Here is a 12,452-nt window from a genome sequence, read left to right as displayed (position 1 = left end):
TACTTATATTGGTTGTAATTTTGCATATCTAAAAAGTTCATCAAAGTATTTGTAAGTAATTGGAGATAAATTACAGAGGGCTGTGTTCTTTATCCTTATATTTATGTTGTGATAAATTACGGTTTCACAGTTACCCCTTCATATCCTCAGTGAGCTTAATTTGTGCAAATGGAATGTTCCAAACAGTGTTTAGGGGTGATTTTCTTACCCTCCCTTGTGAGCTGTTACTACTCACGGCTTCCCGGCGGTACCTATGTGTCCTCAGTTTCACTCTCAGACAAGGGGTTCCGGTAGGTAATTTCCCTTCGTGTTACCTTGCCACTGGTCCTTGTAGAAAGTGCTCTGAATACAGCACCAAACTTTAGACAATCCCTTTGTTTCTGTAACTTGCGCAAGTTAGCTTTTCTGTTTGTAGTTTCTCAATCTCCTGCACTTAAGTACTTCTGTACGCAGGAAAAAAACAGACTTTTTTTCTTGGTGTTCACACAGATATCAACATGTTTCGCCAGTAACCCTGGCTTTATCAAGATCTTAATAAAACCAGTGTTGCTGGCGAAACATGTTGATATCTGTGTGAACACCAAGAAAAAAAGTCTGTTTTTTTCCTGCGTACAGAAGTACTTAAGTGCAGGAGATTGAGAAACTACAAACAGAAAAGCTAACTCTTTTACTCCCTAAACTGCCAATAACCCCCCTACTTAATTAACCCCAAAGCTGCTACATACCCCATCGCAATAAAAACCCTACACTACTTAATTTCTTAACTGCCACAAACCCCATCACAATTAACCCCTGCATTACCTAACCCCTAAATCACCACAACCTCATCTCAATAAACCCTGACCCACCACTACGCTATTAGCTCCTAAACCACTTCTTCAGCGGCGGCTCCTCCTCTTTTTCTAAGATCCTCTTCATGCTGCCCTGCAACACATCCTTGGCTACCAGTTCCCCCTTTTATAGGAATGTCCTGGCAGTTCTATTGGCTGATTTCTAATTCAATTTCAAATCAGCCAATAGAAAGAGCTTCTTTTTAAAAAAAATAATCAACCATTAGAAAAGAAAAGAAAATTCTATTGGCTGATTATTTTTAAAGGGACATGGAACCTATTTTTCTTCTTTCCTTATTCAGATAAAGAATACAATTTAAAAAAAGTTTCCAATTCACTTCTATTATTCAATGCATTGTTCTCATGTTATTATTTGTTGATGAGATATCTACATAGGTAGCGCTCACATCTACAGGAAATAGTGCTAACATCTAGTGCTCTTGCTAAGGTATAACATTGTTGCAAAACTGCTGCCATATAGTGCTGCAGACACGGGCACGCTCCTGAACATACCTTCCTGTTTTCCAACAAAGGATAACAAGAAAACAAAAATCATTTGATAATAGAAGTAAATAGGAAAGTTGGTTAAAATTGTTTGTTTCAGCTGAATTATAAAATATATTTTTTTTCCCCTTTAAAATCAGCCAATAGAATTTGCTTGTTTTCCTATTGGCTGATTTTAAAAACCAATCAAATCAATAAGAAGAGGAAGAGCCAATGCTGGGGACCAACACTTAGGACCCAACAATGGAAAAGACCCACTGCCTCGTCGGAGACCTCCCGCCACTGAGAAGTCTTCAGATGGTGAGTAATAAAACTTCGGGTTTTGTTAAGTGTTAGGTTTTTTTTGGGGGGGGGGGTTTGGGGGGGGGGGGTGCTTTAGTTTTAGTATATGGTTTCTTATTTTTCTTTAGTTTTAACATAGGAATTTTTAGGGGGTCTTTTTTATTATTTTTTGGGGGTACTTTAGTTTTAAGATAGGGGTTTTTAAGGGGGCTTTTTTATTTTTTAGAGTACTTTAATTTTAGTATAGGGCTTTTTTTTATTTTTAAGGTTTTGTTTTTTTTTAAAAAGTATACTGTTCTTTTTAACTTAGGGGTTCTTAGGTTAGGGGCCTTTGGGGGGTTAGCGGTTGGGAGGTTAATAGTGTATGGGGGTTTATTGCAATGGGGTTGTTGCGGTTTAGGGGTTAAAAGTGTAGGGTTTTATTGCAATGGTGGTTGTGGGGGTTTAGAGGTTTATAGTGTAGGAAGTTATATTGTGATTGCAGTTGTGGAGGTTTAGGAGTTAATTAATACATTCATTTATTATTCCATTCATTCATGCAGACTGCCGTTCATTAATTCGGTTGTGTTGAATGCACAAATTTGGCAAAATACGGACAAATACAGATTGGTCCTAATCCGAATGCACAAGTCTAGCAGTATCAGAGCATCCATGTAATGTGAAATCACAACAGTAGACATAAGTTATAGCTATTTATCATATGTATGTGGTAATACCTGGTCACTATTCTTTTTACAAGTATTCTTTATAAAAACAATAAAAATCCACTTTATTTATGATATAGCTCTGGAATATTTTATCTTATGCAATTATGATATTATCCTTTGACTTTTGAAAGTTATATATCCATCTATCTATCTATCTATCTATCTATCTATCTATCTATCTATCTATCATCTATCTATCTATCTATCTACCTCTCTCTCTATCTATTTATCTATCTATCCATCTCTCTATCTATCTATCTATCTATCTATCTATCTATCTATCCATCTATCTATCAATCTATCTATCTATCATTTATCTGTCTATCTATATATCTATCTATCTATATTTTATCTAGCTATCTCTCTATTAATCTATCTATTTATCTATCTATATTATTTTCTTTCAAGATATCTTGTTATTTTATTCTGTTGCTGTTGTTTATCTATCACTGTGATAATGGTCACTTTGTTGGTACCTTTAGCTAAATGCGTATGTCCATAAGCTTTCACTGTCTTGTTACACTTGGTTTTGATTGGATACGTTTGTACATAAGTTCTCTTTGTGTCCCTTTCTTTGTTTGAGGAGGGGGTTATATAGCACTAAAGCTCACAATTTAACTGTTTGTTGGCTATAAAATATTCTAGTGAGTGTCCCCTCTCCTTCCTGTGAGAGTGGTCTTGCAGCTTTATATCTATATAAATCAGGCACCCTGGCATATTGGCATTGAGAGATGTGAGAGAGCATGCTGTTAGAAAATTATCACTATACTTTACCAGCCAAAAAAGTTCCCAGTCACAAAACTGACATTTTTATATTAATTAATTGTTAAAACAAATGGTTTTATTTAAAAATTGCAAAAACTCACCTGTCATTTTTGTAATATCTTCTAGCGCGGACGACGCACTGGGTCCCAGAGCAATGGTATGTACAATGGCACCACTGGCTCTAATATCATTAAAGCAAAGTGTAGTGTCATAATTGTCTTCTCCATCTGTTAGTAAAACAATTTCAGAACCATACGAGGATCCATCATGTTGACGATTAACCTTGATATGGAGATAAAATTAAGTTACACTCATAATAACACTATCTGGGAAAATAATAATAATAGAAAAATACATATGAGGTTTCAGGTGTTAGGAAAATAAAAAAGGCTTTAACATAGAGATACATAAATATACATGTTTAAATACTGAATGTATATGTATGTATAAATATATATGTTTACATATTTATTTATGTATTTATATGTGTATTTATGTATTTACAGATGTATATACACATATAAACACATAAATACATACATGACTTTAGAGTCAAGTAGATGAAAACATGTAAAAGCATATTTTTGAAATATTCATATTTAATAAAGTATTATCCTGTGTGTATATATATATATATATATATATATATATATATATCTGTATATTTCTATACCTATATATAATCATATATATATATATATATATATATATATATATATATATATATATATATATATATATATATACAGTATATCTATAAACCCCACGTAGGGCTACGCACTCACTCTTCTCAATGCAACTGTCCAGGGTGCATTCAAATAAACAATAGTTACCATAAGTTGACAGCACTCACCTGGTCTTACATAACTTGATAAATCAAAATTTATTCACAACAATGTTTCAACGTTGTACGATCTAAGGACGGGGTTAACACCCCCAAAACACTATTGTGAATATATTTTGATTTATCAAGTTATGTAAGACCAGGTGAGTGCTGTCAACTGATGCTGACTATATATATATATATATATATATATATATATATATATATATATATATATATATATATATATATATATTTATATATACAGTAGGTATAGGTATATATAGTATCAAAAAACATCATATATATATATATATATATATATATATATATATATATATATATATATATATATATATATATGAATAAATAGAACATAATCTGCCATGTGAAGAACATTGGAATATAAAATATACATATTTTCATGTCAGGTTAGCGCACTTGAGAATATGCAAGTTAGTGCGCGAATAGGTTACTTATTTCCATTGACTTCTATGGGGGAATAATGACCACAATATCCTAACTTCAACTTTTTGCGCTCATCAGGTTAGCACGCGAGCAAAAACATTTTACTTTCAACTTGTAATACGAGCTCTATCCGACACGCACAAAAAGCTTACTTCTAGCGAAGTAAGCGCACGAGCTGGACCATTAAATTCAGCACCACTTGTAATCTGGGCCTAAGTGTTTTATTGAACATGTATTAACTAAATACCATTGTCCTATTTATATCTTGCTTATATAAATGACATGGAAAACCATATGTAAGTAAAATGTGCTTATCCTCATGTCAAAACATAGCATGTGCACCACTGGATGGTCTTTTATGTGTTTTTTATATTTATATGTAGTTTTCTGTCTGTACATTGTCATTTATTTAACCAACTGACTTTCAGTTATTAAGTGAATCCCTTTTATTTGCAAAGGAAACCCGTTTAAAAGGAAAAAAAACACAAATGTTTTTGCCTCTTCATTGTTTATTTGCTGAAAATCAACAGTTCATTTTTTTCTGTTCAAGACCTGATGAATTCAGCAAGGAAATTACATCTTTTTACTTTTAATATGTCAAATAATTTCTTGTTTAACAAGCACAAAAATATAAGTCCAGTTTTCCCAAATACCTTATCAGACATGTTTACATGACCAAGAAGTCAATTTCAGAACCTGCACAAAACTGATGCCAACAAAACCCTTATTCTGGTATGTTAGCAGGCATCCAAAGTCTTCTGCAAATGATTTACTGTAATAGTAATAATGGGTTTATAAAATAAATCATAATGGCATTTGTATATAATTATACAACCCCTGTGCACCGCATTGCACCCCCGGACTCATCCTTTACCTCCTCTGCTTATGGTCCTTCAAAGTAATTCTCATAAAACCCAATGCCTCTTATATGTCTAACTTATTTCCCAATGCACTTCCTTCCACTTCTCAACTTCTCCTCTCAAAGGGGCCGATTTACCATGAATGGTGCCAAATACCCCTGTTTCTGTGCGAGCCTTCAGACTCGCCGGAAACAGGAGTTAAGAAGCAGCAGTCTTGAGAGCGCTGCTCCTTAACTCGTACACCTCCTCTAAGGCTGCAGACATCAATCCGCCGATCTCATACGATTGGGTTGATTGGCCGCAAATCTGCAGGGGGTGGCATTGCACAAGCAGTACATTCAGCAAAGTCTGGTCGGACATGATTTGCAACAGCGGATCATGTCCACCAGACATTGATATATCGGACCCAAAGACTCTAATTACTAACGCATACAGAACATCTCTACGGTGCTCCCTGCAAATAATGTTTGCTTCCATTAAATCGTCTTGCAGTATGGTTCTCCTATCTTATCATATTGCAGTATATACTCCATGTGTGTATAAATCATGTTATTTCACTTTTTTCTTGCATTGTAAATATTTTCTTTATATACCTGTCCTGTATCTATAATGAGCAGGGCCCTAGGTATCCTCAAGTCCACCTTTTTTTTTTTTTTGTAAATAATTTTTATTGGGTTTTTCAAATAATACAATATGGGATTTTTTACCATTCGATAACAGAATATATCGTCAGAATAATAGAATAAAATAGACACAGCTCAACAATCTCCATACTGTCCAACAGAGACTATGAGGTCTATTTATGAAATGTCTGTCGGACCTGATCCGACAGTACGGATCAGGTCCGACAGACATCGCTGAATGTGGAGAGCAATACGCTCTCCGTATTCAGCATTGCACCAGCAGCTATTGTGAGAGCCAATTGGCCGCCAGCAGGGCGAAATGTTTATATTGAGAATGGTGTTTGGCAATACCTTGTAATTTTACGTAATATGCCATGAAGTGTTTGGAATGAAAAGGTTAAATGCGAAAAGTAGGGAAGTATGGGAAAGTGAGGAGAGAGGGAAGGAAGGGAGGAAAAAAAAAGGAGGAGGGAGGGGTTAAGACTATTGAGATTATCATAGGAGCAAAGAGTGCTTTATATTTTGTAATGTAGATATTATATTTTATATTTTAGGGAAGCTCATTACTACAGGAGACCCACTAGCTGTTCCCTGGCCCTCCTCCGAGACACTGTCCAGGCTTCCCAGCACATGCAGTGGGTGGAGATGTTATTGTTAGCGGCAAACACCACACTCTTCATTGACTCCATAGGCCATTGTTGACAGGACCTGACCCCACCTTGGGCCCTTAAGTTGGCGCCATGCCCTGGCAATTGCTAATTTGACTTCCATGAACATTCAGATATAAGATATGTCTAGGCAGTTTTTTAGGAATCAGATGGAAAAGTGCAGCTTGAGAATAGCTTATATTCTTAACCCCCAGACCAGTACAACAATAAAAGGCTCTTTATCAGACGCTTTTAATTTTAGGGCATTCCCACCACATATGTACAGGGGTACCCACTACCGCATCCTCTCCAGCATAGAGGAGAGTTAGATATTTGAAACATACGTAGGGGGGTATAATGCCACTGTGTCAGAATCTTAAAAAAAGCTCATAATGTGTGGTACATTGTATTGCGTTTTTAGTCAGGAGAATCGCTGCCCTCCATAAATCGTCTGATGCCTCAAAGTCTAGGACTTGTCCCCAGTTTCGGCTATATAAGAAGTTTTGTGGTAAAGAGTTTATTGGAGGATATCAGCGTAAAACATTTTCGGTGTAAGTACACCTGATGCCCATCGTTTTTTTCCCAATTAGTTGGTTGTCTTAAGGGGATAGACAGAAAGCCCCAGGATTTTAGAAACATTTTTAGTCTAAAAAATTCAAATTTCAATAAAGGTGATGGAGAGAATTGATTCTGAAAATGGATTACAGATAGTATCTTCTCATTGGAGAATAGGTCTTTTATACCTTTAATTCCAATAGCCGACCAGTCTGCTGGATGAGAGAATCCAAAAGGGCATGAAGTAAACCTTAAACAGAGTGGATCGGTGATGGATGTGGCGCTATCTCACTCCCATGTCGAATTGTGTCTCAGAATTTGAGGTTAAAAGATATTATGTAATTTCGGATATTTCCGACTTTATGGTATGTTTCAGGATCCATATAAGATCTCTGAGGCAGACCCCTTGGGGAAGTGAAGCTTGTTCAATTTTGGACCATTTGCTATCAGGCGAGACTTTGCTCCAAGCCGAAATATGCGCTAGACACAAGGCTTCATAGTAGGCTGCTAAATTGGGAGCTGCCACACCACCAGCCTGTACCGGGTTTTAGAGAATCCTCATTGCTACCCTAGGGTGTTTATGTCTCCATATAATCTCTTTGCATATTTTCTAAAACTGTGTAATGATGGTTTTGGGTATGATGAGTGGTAAACACCTAAACAGATAAGTCAACTTTGGGAGCAATTTAATTTTAATGGCAGCAATTCTGCCCCACCAGGACAAGTTTGGTAAGTTCTAGCGTGTCACGTATTCTTTAAATTTATGAAGTAAGGGGTCGAAATTGGCTGATAAAATAGTTGGGATATTGTGGGATAAGATTACCCCTAAATGTTTTAGTTTATTTGAAGACCATTCAAATGGGAATTGATGTTTCAGTTGCAGAAGATCTAAATTTGGTATGTTTAAAGCAAAGGCTTCAGTTTTAGTAAAATTGAGTTTATAAAAACTAATCTTTGAGAATTCTTCTAGGAGAGAAAAAAAATTTGGGAGTGACTGTATAGGGTTCGAAGCCAACATGTTGAGATCATCTGCGAATAATGCCACCTAATGCACTGTGTTATGCAATTGTATTCCTTGGATATCTGGTGCCTCTCTGATGGCTTCCGCCAGGGTTTCCATCATGAGAGCAAATAACAATAGGGATAGAAGACATCCCTGGTGCGTCCTTTCGGAGCTTGATACATATGCCCCAAACAATTAAGAGGGGAATCCCTATCTGCATTTGATGTTGTTCTGATGCAGGATTTTGGTTATCTCTGTGAAGGTTTTCCTTTACTGCATGGTTAGTGGTGAAAGATCAGCGAAAATCTTGATATGTGCAAATTTTTCAGGCATGTCCATGTTGCGTAATACGATTTTTTGAAGGCGTTCCTTATAAGTGTAAAAGTGCAATTTCACAATGACGTCCCTAGGCTGCTCTGCCAGCAGGCCTCAAAGTCTCAATGACCTGTGAGCTCTGTCCATGAGATTTTTCAGTGGTAAACTGGGGTTTAGCCAGAAGAGAAAAGTATTCGGTTAGGAATGGCGTTAATTCTGCGTTGGCTATCTCCTCTGAGATACCCCGAATTCTCAAATTGTTTCAACAGGACCTGTTTTCCAGGTCCGTCTTCTTGTCTTCCATCTCCACTATATTATTTACCAAGTTTTGTGCATAGCTGAGTAGGTTTGAGTGATCCACCACCATGTCTTCCTGTTTGCGCTCAAACTTATCCAGTCTCTCAGTTGTATATTAAGATCCTTTTTTTAAGTCTGCGATAGTAGACGTTAGTTTTTCTGTGAAGGAAGCATGATGTGCATCAAGAAGAGATTTTAGAGAGTGGGTGAAACCTGAGATTGATTTCTTGATTGCAGATCTTGAAGGACAGCCGTAGATAGGGTTGATGATTCAGGACTGGATGGGGGAGAATAGATGGTTTCCAATGTGTGGTCAGAGTGGACCTGTGAGCTCTCACCCAACGTAACAAAGTTGTTTACCACAGTCCTTTTGACTCCTGTTGATGGTTTATTGTTTTTTTCTCTGTGAATGAGACATTCTAAGAGCGTGATAGAATCTCTATGATGCTGTACTGTGTGGTTTATATCAAAACCCTGTGTCTAGTTAGTTGAGATTCCAGATTTTTTAAATTATATCTGTATTCCAAATGCTGGTGACTGGCTTTAAGGGTGCACAGAACCTTTCATGTCCCTCCAGCAAGCAGAACTAATTAGTCAGTCATGTCAGGGTATTTTTGTATGTATAAATATTTAAAGATAATGCAGGTTAGCCAAGCATCCAGATGCTTTCTGTAGGCACAGGTTGCTTTGAGTTTACTTTCTATAGCTTAAAGAGTGTGATTGTAGTGGGCTCCTAGGTGGAGAGTTCTGTAGTTATGCAGTAATTCTATATTTTACCTCTAGCGGCTTATATAGAGGCCTGTCAAGTTTTTTGCTGTAGGCAATGCAGACGTTTCTGATATCTCTCCTCTAGGGAATTGTCCCCTAAGAACGATGTGAGAGATTGGATTTGGGGTATGACCCGCAGGTAATATGGGCAAGCGGGAAAGGGAGGGGAGATATCTATTGAACAAATGTCTTCTATTTATGTCTGCAGATAAGTGCCAGTTTAGTTTTAGGTACTTTGTATGAATATGCAAAGTTTCAATGTATTTGTATATTGGCCATAAAAGTAACTGTCCCTGGGTGAACGGAAATGGTGATTATGACTGCTATTTAGATAAAGTCCATATAGGCCAAGCAAGCCTCAGATAGGGCCCTTATATATCGTTGTGGCGTGTGGTAATTACCCTAAGTAAAGGGCTCCCAGGACACACTAAAGCCCACAGATGAATTTGTGTGTCTGGAGTTACTTACAGTGATTGCCTGGATTATAAAATAAATGACTACATAAATAAATACATACATAAATACATAAATATATAAATACATAAATAAATAAAATAAAAGGTCAGATTAGATCACAGTCAAGAAAAATAAAAAAGACTTGCACAGAGTAAAAGGAACCAACAATACCTGAAATCCAGTCCGAATTCCTAAACAAATGTCTGTTCCTCCTACTGCTGTTTTTGGAAGCAGATTTTTTAGCTTTTGACGACTGTCGTCGTTGACTATTTGCAGTAGGTTTGATGTAACAGATACAGTATCGGAGAACTGGACAATTCCAACATAAGAATTCAGCTCGATGATCTGAATAAGGAAGACTTCGGCAGCCTGATAGAGTCGTCCTATGCGATTATTCTGTAAAAGTCCCAGCAAAAATTAATTTTAATGTTTTAATGGTTGCCTTTACACTTGTGCAATTTGTGTTCTTAGTTAAGGGGTGACAAGGAATTTTTAAAGGGACAGTAGAGTCAAAGTTACGTTTTTAAAATGAAGATAGAACATGCAATTTAAAAAAACTTTAAATGTATCCAATTGCTTTGTTCTTTTTGAATCCTTTGTTAATAATCATACCTAGTTAGGCTCAGGAGCAGTAAAGCATAATAATGTGATTAACCCCTAATTGTTCATTAGAGTACCAGCAAACAGGTTTTCAGGTCAAAAGCCCTAGTTTCAGCTATTTCAGATTATCATTAAAGGGACATTAACACTAAATAAATGCTAGATAGAATGAGGCATTAAAAGAAAAGATTAGTCTGAGAATAACATGTAGATGTATTTTTTAAAGTTTCATTAGCTGTTGAAATATTGACAAATAAGTTTAAAGTTTTAGTGTCTATAAAACAATGGGAGCTGCCATGTTGTAACCTAGGTTGCCTTCTCTGCTGTGGCCAATTAGAGACAGTTATAAATAAGTCACAAGAGTGTGCAGCCAATGGCTGTGTGGAATATAACAGTGTTCTGCACTTCTATTTCTAACAGGAACTGAAAATATCACAATTTCAGAATAGAATTACAGGAAAAAGGGACAAAATAAATAATGAAAGTATATTGCAGACTTGTTTTATATAAACAATTTATCATTTTATATTACCATCTCAAAGTGTTTAATGTCCCTTTAAAGGGCATGAATGTTAAATTTATATTTTCATGATTCAGACCGATCATACAATTTTAAGAGAGTTTTCAATTCACATCTATTATCTCATTTGCTTAGTTCTCTTGGTGTCCTTTCTTAAAACCATACCTAGGTAAACTCAAGAGCAGCAGTGCATTACTGGGAGCTAGCTTCTGATTTATGGCTGCACATATATGCCTTTTGTTATTGGCTCACCAAATAATAATTGGATACTTGTATAGCGCACAACCTTGAACGTAATCCACTCGCGGCACTGATAACAGGTATTATTATTACCCAACTTAATGGTACTCATTTTACCAACCTCGGAAGGATGAAAGGCTGAGTGGACCTTGCCAGGATGGAACCTGCAACCCTTGGGTTGTCATAGATCTACTGTAACAGTGCATTAGCTCGATGAGCTATCTGTCCGGCTTTATGTGCATTCAACAAAGGATACCAAGAGAATAAAGCAAATTTGATTGGAAAGCTTTAAAATTGTATGGTTAAATTTAATTATGAAAGAAAAAATAGGAATCTATGTCCATTTAAATATTTTAGAAGCAGAATAAAGAATAAGAGGCAGATTTATCAATGCCTGGCAGACATGATCCGCTGTACCTCGCTGAATGTTCTGGTGAACTGCTTGTGCAATGCCGCCCCCTGCAGATTTGCAGTCAATCTGTTGCAAGCAGGGGGTGTCAATCAACCCGATCGTACATCATCAGGCAAATTGATGTTCGCAGCCTCAGAGACAGCGGACGAGTTAAGGAGCAGCGGTTTCCGGTGAGCCTTTCTGGCAAGGTTTCCGGCGAGCCTGAAGGCTTGCATGGAGACAGGGGTATTTAGCCCCATTCGGGCCATGATAAATCGGCCCCTCTATAGCAAGAGGTTGATCACAATCTATAATTTGGCCATTTTTTGCTTGTTTGCTGAGGAGGAGACATTGATGTAATCAGCCATTTGCATTGTTTATTGGAAGCACGTTTTTCTTTTGTAAGTTTTGGTGAAAAATCTTCCTAAGCTTAACACGTGACATTTCTGTTTGTTCTGATGACAATCAGAAACTATGGGGTTGATTAAAATCCTTTAGAAAAATGTATCTTATATTTAAATAATTAAAATGTGATTGACCACTAGATTAACTATTGACATATTATTAGGGCTATGTTTCAAAAATCAAATTCAACAGTTAAAATGCCATGCTAGACTCCCAGATAGCATTTTTCGACCTTTTATTATCAGGTACCACAAAAAGCTTTCCATTATAACAATTATTTTGTGCATATTGAAAACACTGTGGGGTCGATTTATGAAGCACCAGATGTTGCTTCCGACCCACTCCGCTTAATTTCCCACTGAAGCTGCTCCTTAACTCATCTGCCACCTCTGA

At 36.5% G+C, this 12,452-nt stretch overlaps 1 protein-coding gene across 1 annotated transcript in view; it reads right to left on the bottom strand.

Moving 5' to 3' along the window:
- LOC128640673 (calcium-activated chloride channel regulator 1-like) overlaps positions 1-12,452 on the bottom strand; it is a 62,095-nt gene that overhangs the window by 29,129 nt on the left and 20,514 nt on the right. Inside the window, exons 7-8 of the mRNA XM_053693105.1 lie at positions 10,075-10,299; positions 3,190-3,370 (exon numbers count right to left, since the gene is read on the bottom strand). Of these exons, the coding sequence (XP_053549080.1) occupies positions 3,190-3,370; positions 10,075-10,299 (406 nt within the window). The remainder of the gene's footprint in view (positions 1-3,189; positions 3,371-10,074; positions 10,300-12,452) is intronic.

This window comes from Bombina bombina, chromosome 10 (genome assembly GCF_027579735.1).
Source record: "Bombina bombina isolate aBomBom1 chromosome 10, aBomBom1.pri, whole genome shotgun sequence".
NCBI lineage: Eukaryota > Metazoa > Chordata > Amphibia > Anura > Bombinatoridae > Bombina > Bombina bombina.
The sequence above is the reverse complement of the archived record's forward strand: the minus strand, read 5'-3'. Positions and strand labels throughout refer to the sequence as shown.